Below are 19,806 nucleotides of genomic sequence, written 5' to 3'. Positions count from 1 at the left end.
TTGCAATCAATTCTCTCTACGGTGCTCCGTAAGTAAAAAACAATAAAATATACATTAAAACAGCTCGTTTCTTTTTCTGTCAGCATCAACGAAACATTTATGAGTAGTTTTTGTATATCAGATAAACAATAGAAAAACAGTGCAAGGAAAAAATAATAATTACATACATATTTAAAACTTAGTCTTTAAACTTTTATCCACAAAAACTGGCTATCCATTGATTTTTAGAAATACTGTTCATTAGTTTTCAATACTACTTATCAAAGAATGCATTATAACAACCTGTACTTATATTTGTACCTCACTGTAATCTATATTAAATAGAACCAAAATGTTTTAAAACAGCATTGTGATACTGTAAATTAAACTGGAAAACAAAACACAACCATGTAAAAATAATAGATATGCACACATTCTCAAATTACTTAAGGTTAGTGTCTCAGCAAAAAGAAATAAAAATGGCATATAATATAGTCAACTACTCTCAGAATACTTCAAACAGTTGTTTTTTGAAGAAATTTCAAAAATTCAAGTTTCAGAATCATCACAGTAGTTGATAGTACAATGTCGGTTACACTACTTTTTGACGCATATATTTCATTGCTTATTTACTGTTAAATTTACCAGCTCCAGTATTTGGTTTGAATTTTGTTAAGCTCAAAAACAAAACAATTAGATATCAAAATTAACAAAAACTTTAGAAACCCATGCAAGAAGCTGCAAAACACATGCTTAATGCAAGGTTGGATTAAACCCTGAATCTTAGCATGAAAATGAGTTTGAGAATGAAAAAAATACTTGATTGAAAACAGAATAATCAATACTTATGAGATTAGTAAGCATACTGAGGTGGAATTAATAACCATAGCTTATTGTACAAAAAAATCTATTTGTAAACTAGCAACTTCATACAATTTTTCCAAATGGCACCTAGATTGAAATGTACACACTAATGGCTTACTACTTTCTTAAACTACACTTCAGTTATCACTAGAGTTATCTGAACTCAAAGTATTTCATAATTTGGAGACGATACTAAATTGCTGTTCAAAACTGAAAATACAATAAGGTAGAAGTAATAACAATGCCAGGTTAACATCTAGTTTGCTTCTGCATGTCTCATACTCTGAATAATTTGGCCAATTTGAATATCGTTATTGCAAAAAGTTAGAGTTAAGCACCAACACGCAAATACTTAGCAAGGATACACTTTCCAAACCAAAAGCAGTTCAATTAAAACAGGTAGTAAAACATAATACATGAATTTAAATTTCCAAATGTTTCATACTTACATATGAAAACTAAAGGTAATACTTAATAAACCCATAATTTATGCTTCATAATGCAAAGTAGATTTTACTTGTATATTTGAAAGATAATTAGCATAAAATTATTTACATAATTACAAAAGTGCATGTAAAACTTGTGAACGTGTGAATAAAAACAGAGTGCCATAAAAGGTGCACTAATATTTTCATTTACCATAAAAACTGATACTGATAAGAAATCAGCATTTAAAGAAATTACTTCATAGAAAAAAGTTACATTTAATGCAACTAAGTTTGTAAAGTTTTAATACCAATTATAATATGATTAATATAACTATGGGTATTCTAATTCACCCACTCATTTTAAACTCACAATTTACAAATAATTTTATCCTAATTTCAGCAGAATAATATACATTTCAGTAAAAAAAATGTTCAATTATTCTTTGCACTAGTTCTACAAGTCAATTATCTCTAACATATATAACTAAAAATTTATGTAAAAACTGAATTTTTGGAAGAATAAAAATTAGATGTACTTTCTACAAAATAGGTTACAATCATACTCTTTCTTGTGAAACTTATACTAGCTTAATAATATCAACAAAAATGATGAACAGGTATGATGTAATGTAAGTGTGAACATATATTATAATTACACAAATTTTAAAATCATGATGTATTTTGGTTACCTAATAAAGTTCCTGACAATAATGTATGCATAGAACAATATAAATTCTTTGTTTAAATTCCACACTACAAAATTTAAGGAGATTTTGGAACATTAACAGTATTATTGTCCATACTTTCACTAAAAAATATTACTACATTAAAAAAAAACTTTTTTTAATAAAGAGCCATATACACAATGCTTTTTATCAGTTTTGTTACTAATACCACATATGTCATAATGCTGAATTACTAGATTTTGTTAAATATCAAACAATAATGTAAATGTTAACAGGCTGTTACTGTTAGAAACATTGTACAAATACTTTACATTCTCATAGTATGGTTCTAGCCCGTGGATACAAGTATTTATGTACACGTATATAATAAAGTTCATTAAAATTATATACATATATATTATGTAAAACTATTAGCTGAATATCCAAACATCGTACGGTATTGTGTCAGGTGTATATATGATTCACACGCATACTTGTCATAACTGTAACAGCGCCGAGAGGTTAGTGGCATGTACTCCTTTTACTATCATTACACTATAATCTATTAATCTCAATATCATAGATTCATATGTTACAAGAACCATAAAAAAAGTTGTAATGTATTCATTTCCATAACCTCTCAAAAGACACGTATTTAACTTATAAGTGTAATAATTTGTTAAAAGTATTGAATTAGTTAGCTCTACTAGAAGATTGATAACTTCTCAGATAAGTAAATCATACCCACCCTACTACTACTTGTTTGTTAGCTGAAGAATTTTTAAGACTTATAAAAAGAGTAATCGAATATAAATTCACAACTATTATTACAATACTAAATAATAGTTAGTAATATTCGATTACTTGTGATATTGATAGTAATAATGAACAGTTCACTTTAAATTTATTATTCGCAGAAATAATTACAATAAAAAAATTTAACAAATTTGCAAAACCGAATCCTTACCATGATATCCCAAGATAAGGAAAAAAGAACTATTACTTCACTATTTCACCGAAATACACTCTGTACTCTACGCTGAACACCACAAAATCAACATTTTGATGATTCCACGCACACGACAACCGCCCTCTGTAAGACTACAACATTTATTTTAAAACAAATCCAAGAATACTCAAAATATAAATAAACTTGAAGCAGGTAAATTTAAATCAAAAATGCTCAAAGAGGGTTTATTTAAGAATGTACTGTATTATTTTTGAATTCATAATTAACCAGGTTTGTACTTTAACCTTAAAGTTTTATTTTTCTAAAGTTACTACAAATTAAATATAATCCATACTTTATTATTTGGTGTTTCACGCGGTCCTAGGTGTTAGGATACTCAACTCGCTTTTGTTTGTTTGTTTTGGAATTTCGCACAAAGCTACTCGAGGGCTATCTGTGCTAGCCGTCCCTAATTTAGCAGTGTAAGACCAGAGGGAAGGCAGCTAGTCATCACCACCCACCGCCAACTCTTGGGCTACTCTTTTACCAACGAATAGTGGGATTGACCGTCACATTATAACGCCCTCACGGCTGTGAGGGCGAGCATGTTTGGCGCGACTCGGGCGCGAACCCGCGACCCTCAGATTACGAAGTGCACGCCTTAACGCGCTAGGCCATGCCAGGCCTAAACTCAACTCGCAATCTACGAGTCAGGAGTGGGATTTTTTTTTTACTGAACATGTTCACTTCTTTCAGCAATGGGGGCGATATGTTGTTTGTTTGTTTGTTTTGGAATTTCGCACAAAGCTACTCGAGGGCTCTCTGTGCTAGCCGTCCCTAATTTAGCAGTGTAAGACTAGAGGGAAGGCAGCTAGTCATCACCACCCACCGCCAACTCTTGGGCTACTCTTTTAGCAACGAATAGTGGAATTGACCGTTACATTATACACCCCCACGGCTGGGAGGGAGAGCATGTTTAGCGCAACGCGGGCGCGAACCCGCGACCCTCGGATTACGAGTCGCACACCTTACGCGCTTGGCCATGCCAGGCCGGGGGCGATATGATGTCACTGTCAATCATTTGTTAAAGCGGGGTCTAAATTAAAGATTCCTATCACAGATAGTTCTCGAGTAGCCGAAATTCAATGAAGAACAAACAAAACTAAAATTCATTTTTTCTGCTACTCAAACATAAAAATGAATGTAGTAAAGGATATAAAAATATAAATTTATTATATATGACATCAAACACATATTTTAAGAGTATTAGTTATTTTGATTGTTTTACCACATTATTCTCATGTTACATGAATTGGTATTTATTGTCTTCAATCTTCGCATGTAACTATTAACTAACAAAGTTACCCATTTGCGTCGTTCCTATAGCTGGAACTTGAATATAATAAAAAGAACTTTAATTAATTTACCAGTACCAAACCATAGTACCACAAACAATGAGTAGTGGCAGCCGATAGTAAAGTTATTAATCATACAAAACACGACTGCAGAAAACTTAAAAGTGAATACATTATACAATACATTAGTATTTTGTACGTGAGCCTTTGGTTCACTTGAAGCATTATATATATGCTTCAGTACAATTTACCAATATACAACTGTGAAACATTGTCTCTCAGTCCTGTATTATTTCTCACAGTTCAATCAAGTTGTATGGTTGTCTTTGGCTTTCTCAGTTTCCGTTTAAACCCGAACAGATTTATTATACTGCACATATAGGGAATTGAATACAGCTTTACACAGGGGTATATCAAATTTTTTGTTGTATTTCAAAAGTTGTAATGCATGCTGGAGGAACATACACATTTTAATACAAATTTAAAAAAGACCTTTACATTCAAAATAAATGTAAAATGTTTTTATGTAAACTAACGTCTCGCCTTTGCGGCTTCTTCATGGTTAGGATACATATGTCTAAAAGGTTTTATCAAAATTTCATCATCTGCTCTATGCTCTGATAACTGTCTTGTAGGAATATGGATCCTGGTCCTTAGGGAATGGCACAATGGATCAACATTTATTTGTAGATAGTCAGGGTACCATCAGTTGGGTAAAAATACCATTGCCTGAAATTCGTGATGACGTGAAACGTATTCTCAATATGGCTGGTATGGATATTAAAACTTTAATTAAAATAAAGTACAGATCAACGTTCCAACCTTCTTTGTTAACATGAAGATGATCTAAGAAGGTCGAAACGTTGTTCTGTACTTTAATTAATGCTTTAATACCTACACCAGCTGTCTGGAGAATATATTTCCTGAAATGTAACTTCAAACTTATGTAACAAACAACCACCATTAAGTGCATCAGTTTATCGATCAACCAGCCTGACCAGTGTTGTTGACAAAATTCTTTAATGAATAATAAGTAATAGACTCTCCACATGTTTGGAGATAACATCAAAATTACCTGAGGAACAAAACAGATTCAGAATATTTAGACAGACGACAGATCATTTAGGTAGGTTAACTGAAACAATAATAAATAGCTTTAAAAAATGCACTGTCGCTTGCTTCCTCGATATCGAGAAGACATTCAACACTGTATGGCATAATGGTCTTCGTTCCCCTATGAATGAAATGGGACTATCGCGTAGAATTATTCGCTGGCTCTCTAACTATTGGGAAAACAGACAATATAAAGTAAACGTAGAGGAAACTTTCTCGGAGTTTTTAACTCCAGAAGCCGGCATCAAGGAGGGGTGGTTAGCCCTATTTTCTTCATCATGTATGTGAACAATACGCCTCTTAAAGATCCAAATCATGAATACTCGTCACAGTTCGCTGATGATATTGCAATCTGGAAAAGTGTCCCAACACCACCAATAGCAGCCACAAACATACAACAGCAACTAAACAGAATATGTGAATACTGCCAAAAATATAGAATCGCAGTAAACACAGCGGAAACTCAACTAGTGTTATTTTCAAAGTCAACGAAGCATTAAAAAGCACAACCACAGATTTACACGAATGGACCACTTTTCCAGACTGCTACATATGTAAAATTTCTAGGATTAACGTATGATTCTAAACTTACTTGGACAAACCACGTAAATAACATAAAAACTAAAATTTGGCAAAGAACAAACTATGTTAGGAGTCTAATTGGTAAAAACAGTGGAGCAACACTTGTTTGTTTTTTTAATTTCGCGCAAAGGTACTCGAGAGCTATCTGCGCTAGCCGTCTCTAATTTAGCAGTGTAAGACTGGAGGGAAGGCAGCTAGTCATCACCACCCACCGCCAACTCTTTTACAAACGAATAGTTTGGTTGGCCATTACATTACAACGCCCCCACAGCTGAAAGGGCAAACATGTTTGGTGTGACTTTGATTCGAACTCGCCACTCTCAGGTGACGAGTCAATCGTCCTAACCACGTGGCCATGCCAGGCTCCTTTGTGAAATGCTGCCTCTATTCAATAAAAAAAGTAATTATCACTATACAGTTTTAATTTATTTAAGGATAACCTTTAAGGTACTTAATACATAAAATTGTATTGTTATTATTAAACTACCTGTTGTTCCCAGTGGTACGGCGGTATAGATGCAAACGTCCAACCCTAGGAACAGTGTTTCAATTCCCGTGGTGGGCAAAGATAATCCATTGCGCGTAATTATAATTAAACTATCTGTCGTTACTTTTTTTAAAATGTTAATAAATTATTAATTCGTTGTATAAAATGTTCACTGAAGTATATTTACACACTTTATTTACATCCGTTGAAAAAGTGCGCGAGCATGCGCATTTTTAAACACATGTCTGAGCATTTTAACGACTGGCGTAAACAGGGTATTATTGTAATAAACTTATGATATTTTGTGTTCAAATTTATGGCAAACTACTATTTTTATCCGCTACTGTCCATAATTTTGAAGGCAGACAGTCAGAAACATCCTATCGCCCACATATGATGGATTGCTGGTCACTTTTGTAATACACTCACAAATTAGAGTTTGGGAATATTTAGTGGTATCACACACATTCGGAATTAGCTTACCATATCCAAAACATTACTACAAGGTTAACCCATACCCTGCAAATAACACATTTCAATCAGTAGTTCCTGTCTCAATTTACACGTGCCTACAGAGGGTAATGTTATGAATCTTGATAACTTGGTAAATGTTTAGGAAAATCGAAAATGCTTTAGTAACTTTTACTTGACCAAGGGTAGTTACAAGTGGTTCTGTTACATTCAGCAATTTACATCCAATGACTCAAGAAAGTCTATGCACAAGTGATATGTTCACTTTAATTAAATAATTCATTCCTTGTGGTAAAAATTTAATCTTAAATCATTTTTTTCTGAACATCTCAAAATGTGTAAATGATATAATTTATCCGCCTAAGACAAACAAGTTATTGCCTAGTTGAAAGACAATGGAAATTAATTTGCCACTAAATAAAATTGTCTGATTTGGGCTACACAATACTTTATAATCATTGATTATATTAATATTTATAAATTTATAAAAAAAAAAAGAAACGTGATATTCAATTTTTACATTTAAATTATAAAATACTTACCCTAAACCTAATATCATTTCTGTGTAAACTGTCTTACTCTTGCTTATAGTTAAGAAATAAAGTTAATCAAATACCCATAAGCAAACAGTAACTACAACACATGAGGGGATGAAAGAGTTCAAGTGTTGGTAGAGTAGTTACAAAAAATTGTTTACTTATCCCCCCCCAATTTAAATTTTAGATTGGAATGTGTTGCAACGGATACATAAGAAATATTAATTAGTACTGTGGAGATGACCAAAACAAATGGCAGCTTGTACATTTTGAATGTTCAGAATAACTGAAGAGAATTGTGGTATCTCTCACGGAAAAAACGGCAGGACAGAATGAGATGGATGGCAGTGACCAATTGTATCAGAAGTGTTTTCTACACTAATCTTCAACTGCTTCTTATTACAATTATCCTAAGTTAGGCTTAAGGAGGTGAAATGGCAAACCTAAATACACAACACAAGAAGCACTTAATGTACACAAAGAAAGAACTGCATTGAATGTAGAAAAATATTCTATGACAATGAATACAATACAGCATAGAAGAAATACAATATTCAGAAGGAAATTAACCCCTGACTAATTCTATATAGTTAAGTTTAGAACTAAAATTTCTATATTGATTGTTGAAAAAAATGCAGTAAACACCATGGAGCTCTTGTGATTTGAGAATAGTAATTTTTAATAAATATAAACTTTGAATTTAGTGTTACCTTTTGCAAAACACAATGTATACATAATCAGCATTGATTGCAAATAATTATAACAGATCAAAATCAGTCCTTTCACTTGTTTTGAGCAAATGTAAACAATCAGCCCAATGCCATCACCAACCTGAGAATTTTCTTTGAAAAATAACCTTCACGAGATTGCTTCTTTTCCCACCATAGTTGAAAAAAAATTCTAGATTTCAAAGTCAAAGTTTGCTTGAATGATAGTGACATAATCTTTATTACAAATATACATCATTTCAACAAGATTATATGATCAAAGTGTTTTGTGTCATCAATTTAAATTCCTAGACTTACAATGTTATTAATTTGAAAAATTACTTATATGTTGGAATTTTCTAGTTGTTGAAAACACTGCTGATCTCACAAATAACACACCCAATACTTTCTCAGAGTATGAATGCAAGTTTTATTCACTTTTTCTTACATACGTTCCAAACAATAATTTTTCTTAATCTGCCTTCTTACGCTGTCCTTTTTTTGGTAATACAGGTCGCTGGCTGCGGAGAATAGCACTGGCTCTACGGAGTGCAAGCTAGAAAAGTAAAAAGAAAAATCACTACATGAGACCCTTTATGAGGGCACAATTTACTTGCACATTTTTAAAAATACTAATTCCTTAATCCTCAAAAAGAATTAATTTTTAAAATCAAATCACTTCTTCAAAAGATTACATTTATAAAGAATGTATGAATATTGTTGAAAAATGTGCACTTTGCTACAAGAGAATACTACCTTGCTTATTAATTAAAAAATCAACACTATGTAACAAAAGTTTTACTTTTTCTTGTTTCTGGGCAGAAAATGTTATTTCCCAATTGCTTGTGCCTAAAGTAAATGGGAAAGACCTATTTTTCTCTACAAACTCTGCTCTTGTGACCTGGGTAATGAAATTTTCAAAATTACCTATTTTCCAGAACATTCCAGGTAGATTCAGTGCTGAGTAGCTGATAGAGAATTTTCAGGAACGTTCTAGAATGTTGTAGAACTTACAAGAATCTTTTAGAATTTTCTAGAACTTTCCATAGTAATATATATACAGGGGCTCACCATTCACCACTTCAGTTTAGTTCTAACTGTCTAAGTGAACACATAGACCAATCTGATTTTTTCAGAGATGGCATCAAGAAGCTGCAAGCATTCTCCAGATACATTCTGCTATGTATGTGGCCAATTTATCAAGACAAGAGCAAAAAAGTACTCTGTGACAGCACCTGCTAAAATGCATGAAGCCTACAGGGCCTGTCGGGGATAAAGATAAACCCTGGGAATCTCATTTAACCTGCGAGCACTGCAAAAAAACTTTAGAAGGTAAGACAGACAATTTTTGCTTGCTTGAATAGTAAGATTTTATATTATACAAATTTTAGACCTTTTAATATTCAGTGCACCTCAAAGAGGAATACAACAGTGTCAAGACTGCGCTAGAAGCCTTGAAGTGTGATGAATATGGCTGGGAGATTATCGGTGACTTCAAAATGGTGACATTCCTCATGGGTTTCCAAGGAGGCTTTACCAAGTTTCCCTGTTATCTTTGCCTTTGGGACAGCAGGGACACCGCAATGCACTACAATAGGAAGTGCTGGCCATAACGAACTGAGTTCTCTGAGGGGAGGCACAATGTCAAGTGTGAGCCACTAGTGGACCTCCAGAAGATGTTCCCACCACTGCACATAAAATTGGGTCTTATTAAACAATTTATCACAACTCTAGTTCTTGATAAGGAGTCTGCAGCCTTCAAAACTTCTTCCCTAAGCTGCCTGAGGCAAAAGTCAAAGCTGGTGTCTTTGTTGGACCATAAAGAAGATCCTGGAGTGTACAAAACTCCCCAAGAAACTCAGTAGGAAGGAAAAACAAGCTTGGAGTAGCTTTGTCGCAGTTGTTCGGGGGCTTCTTGGGCAATCACAAGGCCAAAAATTATGTGGAACTGGTTGACGCTCTCTTGAAGAACTACAGAAAAATGAGATGAAGGATGTCCCTGAAAGTCCATATCCTTGTTGCTCATCTTCATAAGTTCAAGGAGAACATGCGAGCATACTCAAGAGCAAGACAAGCACTTCCACCAAGATATACTGGACTTTGAATGCCACTAACAAGGAACGTATAATGAAAACATGATGGGAGACTATATTTGGGGCTGATACGTGAAAGTGATTTACATTACAGTCGCAAATTTCGAAAAACTACTCACCTATAAACATTTTTGTGTCACTTTACTATAAATACATGTAAATCTTCATTCACATGTTGTTTTATTCAGATTGTATGTAAATAAAAATGTGCAAATTTGCCCATTTTTACATAGAAAATAGGTTAATTTCTATACTTCTTTATCTAGATCACAAAAGCAAAGTTTGAAGGGAATAATGGCCATTTTCTGTACTTTTACAACATAAGCAATTAAGAAATAACACATACTATCCAGGAACAAAACTTGTGTTACATAGTGTAACCTGTTAAAATAGTGTATGATGTTCCCTTGAAAACATTAAACAATCATACAGAAGACGTAAAAACTTCTCATTTATTTCTTGTGGAACAGTAATGCAAGCTGTTGTTACTTTCACACTAAAATTGAATGCAAGGCTTTTTTCATTATGCAAAATCACACTTTTACAACAAATGTTTATACACATTTACCAACTCTGACCACAAAGAAATAATAATTAAAAGTGCTGTTCCATAAAAAGACATACAGAAATATTAGTGCACAAATATAGCTAGAATACCCCTCAGTATGCTTATCAAGAAACAATCCTTTTCTTTCAGTATTGTAAACACGATTGATATGGATATTAAAACTTTAAATAAAATATTTCACATTCAACATTCTTAGGTTATCTTGAAGCATTTACGTTGGAAATCAAGAAAATACACAGTTTAGAGAGCCAAAAATTCAATGAGGAACATATGGTCTGCTATGGCTAAATGAAATCAAGTATTCATTTTGAAGGGACAATTTTAGTCACGTATAAACAGTGATAACAGTATCAACAATGATACCAACATCCTACAACAGATATATTAAGACTGTAATTATGGCACAAACTACCCATTTGGCTCACTTCCCAAAACAAACTAACAGATTCATAAATATGAATCAGGTAACAGAAAAAACATATTTACTCAAAAGACCTAAGTACAGATAGAGAAATAAGGGTTTTAAACACTTAAAACTAAGAATAAATGTAGTAGCAGTAAAACACACTGAAACCAATAATTATTATTAACTAGCATTATAGGTAATGCACCATGGAAAAGGCTTGAGAAAGCAAAAAAACCACCATTATGATATTTCATAAAACAATCTTAGAGTAAGGCTTTTCTAAACATTAAAATTCATATAGTAATAAATGGTAAAAGAACAAAGTATTATAGTTCTTTTTACAACTATAAAATTATTTACTATTTCTGAAAATAATTAAACACTTTTGAACATCTGGCATTTGCCATCAACTTGAATTACCTTTTTCTTTTAGTATCATAATTTAAAACAAATATTATAACTTCATAAAAACAGTCAAAATCTTATTTAAAACAAACCCAAACTAACCATTTTAAGATCACGTCTATACCGGTTGGAATTAACAAATTTTTTAATGCCTGTCATAGTGCGACGGGCATCTCTTGTGAACTGTATTCGAGCGATATTCTTGTCTGGCCGCTTCTGGTCTGTATGTGCAATAAACAATATAACAATCATTACTTTTGTGTTTGCTAGCCTCAAGATTAGCAAAGCATCAGAAACAAGAAATTAAACAAAATTTCAGACATCATATTTTCTTCTGTAACTTATATATTGCAGGTTAGAATTATCATAACTAAAAAAACACACAAGAATTGGTTGGTAATTGACAATGAATATTTTTAATTTTTAAACAATAACACACACATACAGAAAAACAAACAAAAACCATACACTTTCTCTTCTTGTACACCAAATTCACACCCTTCCCACCAGGGTGTGGCTCCACGGTAAGAGCTTTCTTATGAATAGTACCAGTGTATCTTGGAGAATGAATATTCTTGGGATTCAGTGGTTCCTAAATTCAAGGTAAAATAATATCATATAAATTTTATCTTTCACTTACATTAAGTTAAACATAGTCAGAATGCTCAACTAACTTTTTATGAATGTCTAAAAACAAACAAAACACCAATATAATTATTAGCAACAAATACTAACATACTGTTCTTATTTTATTTTACTTTATTTTTAAAGTTGCTGAGCTTCCAATCCTGCTTTACTAAAAATCAAAATTAAATAATTTTCTTTATTCTGAACTCCAAAACTTTACATTAATTCCAAAGTTGTCTTCAAAGCTAAGAAACAAAATCTAAACCCACTATTTCTACTCATTTCACTGAAAATAACTATCCGTATATTTAACGAGAGATTTCTTACTACATAAAACTTTAGATATCCTTTCTCATTACAAGTAGATGAATTTGTGATGCCAAGATATCCACTTGAAGTAAATATGTATTCTCAAGATGGCTAGTTTGGGTATTAATACTTTAATTAAAATAAATTACAGAACAACATTTCAACCTTCTTAGGTTATCTTCTGGTTAACAAAGAGAGTTTGGATTTTAATTAGTTTTAATATCCATACCAGCTGTCTTGGAAATACAAAGGTTTAAATATTTTAAAAGTCTGGTATCAGAACACTAACTCAGCCTGACTCTAAAGCTACAACTTTACTACTGTAACACACACTATCAATCTTGCTTCCTCTCCAAAATCAGTTTCCACCATAATTCTAATTCCTTCCTTGTTCCTGATTTACTATTTTCACCCTATTAGTAGAACAGTTTTTAAAAATAATCTCCAATCTATGCGAGTAAAAACACCTCTAGTAAAATGCATCTTTCACAGCTTCCTGAAAATCACAATAAAGCCCACAATTCCCAAACACAATCCAATCTTAGCATTGCACCATATAAGCTAGAGTTGTATAACACGTGTAGATAAATACATTCACCAGCAATTTAAATTTATTAATAATAAATAGTGAAACAGATACAAGTACCACTATCAATACTGGAAAAAAATTAACCTTTTGTACAATTCTTCATATTATTCATCTTTAAATAATTAATATTTGTGATAATTCTATACTTATTGTTACATAACTTTATAAACAACCTGATACACTTAGAAAGTTTAAAAATAATAAATCCAAAGAATCCAACAAACACACTACATACTTTGGTCAAAATAACAAAACAATACACATTCTCCAAGTAACTAAATGTATTTAGAAATTCTCTGTCATGTAACTTTAACAGTATGTGTAAGTTTATCAAATAAAATAACTGCATAATACAATATTTGCATTACTTCACCTCTGCATCTGGTTAAACTTTATTTCACTAACAAAATCCTACAAAAAATTCAAAACCAATTCGTAACATCACCTAAGTCAGAAATTTGAAGCTTCAAATGAAAGTACATTTCAAATCTCCAAACACAAGTCAAATATTTTTTATTATACAATGTATTTTCTTCCAAAATGGCATTTTATACACAAATACAGTTTAATTAAGTTCTTGTTGTATTTTCTGCAACAAAAAAGTAATTACTTTTATTAATAATATAATTTTACTACTTATTTTTTGAAATATCTTTTAAATCCATTTTATAAACCAACTCTACAAGTTATCACTATAATACAAATTTGGGCTTATATGTATATATAAATATAAAATAATACAAATTTGATTTCTGTGTGTATATGATGTGATAGCAATATAAATAACTGAGAAATAAATACATGTACATACATAGTTGAATGAATATCATGAAATTAACAAGTGTAAGCCATTTAGAATTTGAGAAAATACTTACTCTGCTGAAAAACTTCTTAATATTTCTTTTCTTCACAATGAAACTAGAGCAGTTTCTTAACACCATCCACTGTAAGTCTGCTGACATGTTGCTTGAAATCACAAGGGAAAAAACAAAACAAATAGTAAATACTGTCCCTCATTAAAAGTAAAATGTACAATTCTTAATAATCTAAGTAGACAAATGTCAGATGCAGGGCAGTTGAAATTTTAATAATTATACATCAAAGCCACAAGACAACCAACCAATACTCCTAAAAAAGTCAACCACTAGTTCTAGAGTTTGCTTTCTTCTTGTTATTCAACTCTTACCTTTAGAGAATTATGAATTTTTTCAAAAGACCATAATGTAACATCATACACAATTTGTTTTTTTACAAAAATCCAAAATTAACATTAGGCTTAAAGATATAATTGCTGTTGTGTTCAAGTTTTGGAATATCAGACTGTAAATTGTAACCTTAAATTACCAGTTGCAACATTTAAGCACAAATTAATGGTGAAAATAAAAATATAGAATATATTATAATAGTTAATAATAAGTTATAGCTTGCTAATACTACTATTTGTATTTTTATTCTGGTCAATCTAAGATTAAGTTTTCTGACCATACATACACCACCAACCTTAACCCTCATCACTATAACTTGGAAAAGTTACACTATGGACCAACTAGTCACAAGTATAAAATATTCATTATAATAAGATGTGGAGTGAAGCTCCATAAACCAATTACATCACAACTTTTATTAGGGTTAGCACACAACATGAACAACAAAAATATATACACCCTAGAAGAAATGTGGTGACAAACTGAATAATTACAAAATTACATTATTCCATAGCATACAAATTAGTGTTATACACTTCTAATGCAATGTATCACACAAATGAAAGTTTCATTACACTCCCATATTCAAGTCATTATCTACCAATTTATGAGAGGATTACCACAATACTGCAAAATTTATCTCAAAGAAAACTGAAAGTGTAACACCTTGAATCTAATCAGACAACACAAATGTATCCCTTTAGTGGTGTTTTATGGCACAAAGCAACTAGGCTATCTGCAGTATCCCTTTAGTAGGCTATGGACTGAAAATTCAATAAACAGCTATTTACAACAATTATCAAACATGGTTTCTATAAAATAAGGCATTATTATTTTTTTTAAGTAATCATCATAGAGAACACTTCTTGAAGAATAAGATTTGCATACATGCTAACCCTAATGTTATAAGCAAAGAGGTATTGTAATACTTTTGATAAATTATCCTCTACAACAACCAATGAAATAAACACGTAGAAATTTGTTTCATATGTGACAGAGTGAACTGCATATATAGTGATGGTCAATGATAGCATGCAGTCCATGTAGACTGCAGACAAATATTATAGTCACAAAGCCTACCTTGTCTGTTTCAAAAACAACAGTCATACTGATCCAGGGTTTCTGTTAGACAAATGTACTTTAGATGTCTTAATGTAGGTTAATAGTAATTACTAGTTTCTTACTGTCACTACTGTGATTGTTTGACTCATTTCTGGATCAAGCAGACTTGCTTGCAGGCTGTCCATTTCAGTAAATAATGAATAAAACAATATGAAAGTATAAAACATTCTTATTGGTGATGAAAATTTGTAGAATGGATGGCAACTGCCTGTTATGGAGATACAAGTGTAAATGATGATGTTTCTAAAGTCTTTCACCTTTTGTCTTCAAGTCAGTGTGCGTAAGTGTTGATGGTCTTATATTAACACACATTGACTTGAAGACAAAAGGCAGAAGACTTTCAAAATGTCATACTCTACACTACACAACAGGTAGTTGCCATCCGTTCTACAAAGTTTCATCATGAACACTGCCTAAACAATCTGTCAAATAATTCTTATTGCTAACTGAATATAATAGGACATACCTCATTTCAAGTGTAATGCTGGGTAATTACATCGATTGAAGAAAAAAAAAAGTTATTCACTCAGAGTTGTACTGACATAGAGAATAGCCAAAAGGGGAAGACAATATTCAACTGAACAGGAAAAATATTATGAAAATAAGAAACTGGCCAATATTACAACTTCAGATTTTCAAATTTGATGAGTAATCAAAATATTTCCAGTACAATTTATATTATTTATGATTGCACCAAAGTATACAACTTTAAGTCTTATCACTCATGTAGCGTATGTTCAGTATAAAACATTTTAATGCCAGTAATAAACAATCTCATAAGGTCGATCTTTTTTCTTTTCTTTATTTGGATACTTAAAGTTTCGTTTTTACATATTTAAAGTAAATATCCCTTAAAAATTTAACGTGTCAGATGCAGAATTGTCTATAATTACAAATCAGATTTTAGCACGTGGCGAAGCAAATACGCCTTAAGCCTAACACTAAGTAAAAGTGTTAACGTTACTTGGTCTAATATCACTTAACTTTTTGTTCATTAATTTTGTTTTCATTTATTACCAGAAGCATAATTTCATATATCAAAACCGTAATTTATTTTTCAAATTGTGCGTCATACGTAAATACGCAACATTATTTTAAAAAATACTTACAATAATATCGTGCAGTCACCCAACACACACGTTCACACAAAAATGGTGGAACAAGAAAGGAATAATACTTTCAGCGTAATAATACATTACTTTGAAATTAATATAAAACTTTTATCATTACACCGATTGACCCACATAACAATAAAAATTATTGTTTTAAATGATGTATTATTATATATTGATATATAATTATTTACGTTATATAATTTCAAAATGTATGGTAGAATTATATTTTTAATCGTAAATTTTATTTGTGGTGTTTACAGCGTAATGTTCCTATCCAGTTCGATCTTTCCTAATAGGTCAGAAAATTATAAAACAAAAATTCGAAACAAACTCAAATGTTAAGTAATATTGAAAAATAAGTTATATGTAATACATACAAGGGAAATTGCGAAACAAATTGTTTTCATAAATTGACGCCACAGTGTAAGCTCTCAAAGTCATTTATTTTCCAAATATATTTTCAATGCTCAGTTTCTAAAAAAATTAATACCTGATGCTTTTTGTCGGATGGAAGGTTGGAAAATTTTGAGTTTTGGAAGGTAACAATTACAATGCTATTTCTAATGGGGATAGAGTGAAATAATATAGTTGAATATGCCAGTCAAATACCAATTCATACTGTAACCGAAGTTTTTCTCCTTTAGATATTAACATACGTCCGAAAATAAAACAAATCTTTGTCGATTAAGCACAAAACTGAATAATAGGCTATTTACACTGCGACGATTGCTGTGACCGAGACACGAATTTTAGATTTTAGATTTATGTTATATATATTGCGAACTGTGGTGTCTGTCTGAGCTTTCATCTGTCTCCCATTTGAAAAGCTGTACATGTAAGTAAAACTTAATCTTCACTCTTGAGATGACGGAAGAACAACTGTGAATAACGTTGATGACGAATTTTATTTCGCAAGCAGGAAATTCTATATTAAATTATTATAAATACACCACACTATCATTCACATTTTAAAATGTAGCGTAAATTAAAAAATAAAAATGTAGATTTAGTGTACGCTATTGTTGAGCGGCTCTTAGCAAAACTGAAATACTCAACAGTTACATTTCTCAGTGAGCGATATAAGTATTGTTTTTGTTTGTTTTTTCTTTAATTTCGTGCAAAGCTACACTAGGGTTATCCGCGCGCGATATAAGTACTTCAGACCTTTGGCTCTGAGTGAAACCAAAAGTACAACACAATTAACATTTTCAAAGTCCATGTAATTATTTAAATTCTCAGACTAACTTAAATTCTTCGCGTAACTGGGGTCGGTCACTTTTGTTTGTATTTGTTTGTTTTGTTTTTATTTCGCGCAAAGCTACTCGAGAGATATCTGCGCTAGACGTCCCTAATTTAGCAGTGAAAGAAAGACAAGAGGGAAGGCAGCTAGTCATCACCATCCACCGCCAACTCTTGGGCTACTCTTTTACCAACGGTCAGTGGGATTGACCATAAATTATAACTCCCCCCACGGCTGAAAGGACGATCATGTTTGGTGTGACGGGAATTTGAACCCGCGACCTTCTGATTACGAGTCCAATGCCTTAATCCACCTGGCCATGCCAGGTTCTTTTGCTCGTAGCTTATAAGTTTACCACTGAACCATTTCGATACTATTTTTAAATCTAAATCATATTCAGCTGGGTGTTTGGTTGTTTCTTTGAAGTTAAGAACAAAGACGCACAATGGGCTATGTCTGTTTTGCCTAGCATGGGTATTGAAAACCAGTTTCTAGTGTTTTAAATTCATAGACATACTGCTGTGCCACAAGGGTAGTAGCGAAAAATCTGATTTGATTTTTGTGCAAAGGTACACGATTGCTGCCTGTTCTAGCCGTCCCTAACTTAACAGTGTAAGACTAGAGAAAAGCAGCTAATCATCAGTACCAACCGCCAACACTTGGGATACTCTTTTACTAATTAATAGTGGGATTGAATATAATATTATAACACAGGATGTGGATTCGAATCCGTGACCAACAGATTGTGAGTTGAGCTCCCTAGCCTCTTGGCCATTCCGAACCACTTAGCTGGCTTTAACAACAAAAACTGATATTAAACCATTTTCTTAGCACTTGTAATAATCAGTCTAGTGGACAAACGATGTATGATTCTTAGATGTATTGTGTCAGGGTTGAAAGATCGGCAGAAAGAGTGACCAAATCTAGGAGAAGTTCTATCCTGGATCATAAACTTTCACCAATGATGCTAAGGTTCGAAGCAAACATAACAGTAAAACTTAGAATTTGGTATGGGGACCAAGAAATATCTGAGGCATTTAAAAGGTTTTTTTGAGCTTTTCCCCTCAGGTTAAATTTTGGAAAGCAAGGTAACCAGATTGATCAAGCATTGTCAGGGTGACCTGTGTTCCAGAACCTCCAAGACCATGTGATATAGTCTTCACAGAACTTCCAAAGAAGTCAGTGAATAGAGAGACACAATCTAAACTCTGGTCAAAGCTGTCGACATAGAAGAGGCGTGAGGAGCAGCTGGTGGACGAGCTCCGCATGTGCATTTTGTTTTCCAGAGATGAAGGCTAAAAGGATAGAGCTTCTCAAAAAACCCAGATGAAATTCATAGCAATCCACACTGAAACAGATAGCGGTTTTAAAGAATAACTGTTAGATGGACGGAGATCCGGGCACTTTATAATCGCGAGGAAAACTGTCTGTTGAGGTGTAGAAATCAACACAACTTAAGAAGGAAGTGTGCTTCACCTGTAAGGACCTGAAGGATACTTGTAAAGATCGTGCATGACGTAAAGGAAATATTTGGAAGGCCATCTTGTTGCAACTTAAATCTTCAGCTGCACTGGAAAATTTTTTGGCAGGGTAGGGGTTCTTAAAAATTAAATAATAGTTGATTAATTGTATTTTTTTGGTTTGTTTTGAATTTCGCACAAAGCTACACGAGGGCTATTTGCGTTAGCCGTCCCTAAGTTAGCAGTGTACGACTAGTGGGAAGGCAGCTAGTCATCACCTCTCACCTCACATCTTGAGCTGTTCTTTTATCAACGAATAGTGGGATTGACTATCACATTAAACCGCCCCCAGGGCTGAAAGAGTGACTATATTCGGTACGACGGGGATTCGAACCCGCGACCTTCAAATTAGGAGTCGAGTGCCTTAACAACCTAGCCATGTTGGACCTGAATTGTATTTGAGTACTTATTTATTTGTTTAATGTAGCATTTTAACTTATTGTTGTAAAGCACGTGTTAAAGACTAATATT

The 19,806-nt window shown here is 32.5% G+C and overlaps 2 protein-coding genes across 5 annotated transcripts in view; both read right to left on the bottom strand.

Moving 5' to 3' along the window:
• The window catches only part of LOC143243155 (uncharacterized), a 67,904-nt gene extending 64,867 nt beyond the window's left edge, over positions 1 to 3,037 (bottom strand). For 2 of the 3 annotated variants that reach the window (XR_013024122.1, XM_076486959.1), the window contains exon 1: positions 2,904 to 3,027. The gene's annotated coding sequence lies outside the window, so the exon portion shown is untranslated. Of the gene's footprint in view, positions 1 to 2,903 lie in introns of all 3 variants that reach the window. The other variant, XM_076486958.1, reaches the window with a different exon arrangement.
• A 5,505-nt stretch (positions 3,038 to 8,542) lies between these two features.
• Positions 8,543 to 16,708, bottom strand: RpL28 (ribosomal protein L28). Of its 2 annotated transcripts, XM_076486936.1 has the most exons (6): positions 16,570 to 16,682; positions 15,927 to 16,037; positions 14,009 to 14,099; positions 12,077 to 12,200; positions 11,711 to 11,829; positions 8,543 to 8,692 (listed from the first exon to the last, which is right to left on the bottom strand). In XM_076486936.1, the coding sequence occupies exons 2-6, from the start codon at positions 15,929 to 15,931 to the stop codon at positions 8,609 to 8,611; spliced, it is 423 nt and encodes a 140-aa protein (XP_076343051.1). In that variant the 5' UTR covers positions 15,932 to 16,037; positions 16,570 to 16,682; the 3' UTR covers positions 8,543 to 8,608. The 2 variants fall into 2 exon arrangements, with proteins under 2 accessions (XP_076343051.1, XP_076343052.1); XM_076486937.1 differs by lacking the exon at positions 15,927 to 16,037 and having other exon boundaries at positions 16,570 to 16,708.
• Between the last annotated feature and the right edge of the window lie 3,098 nt (positions 16,709 to 19,806).

This window comes from Tachypleus tridentatus, chromosome 2, assembly GCF_004210375.1.
Source record: "Tachypleus tridentatus isolate NWPU-2018 chromosome 2, ASM421037v1, whole genome shotgun sequence".
Lineage (NCBI taxonomy): Eukaryota > Metazoa > Arthropoda > Merostomata > Xiphosura > Limulidae > Tachypleus > Tachypleus tridentatus.
Note: the sequence above shows the minus strand (reverse complement) of the source record. Positions and strands in the feature narration are given on the sequence as shown.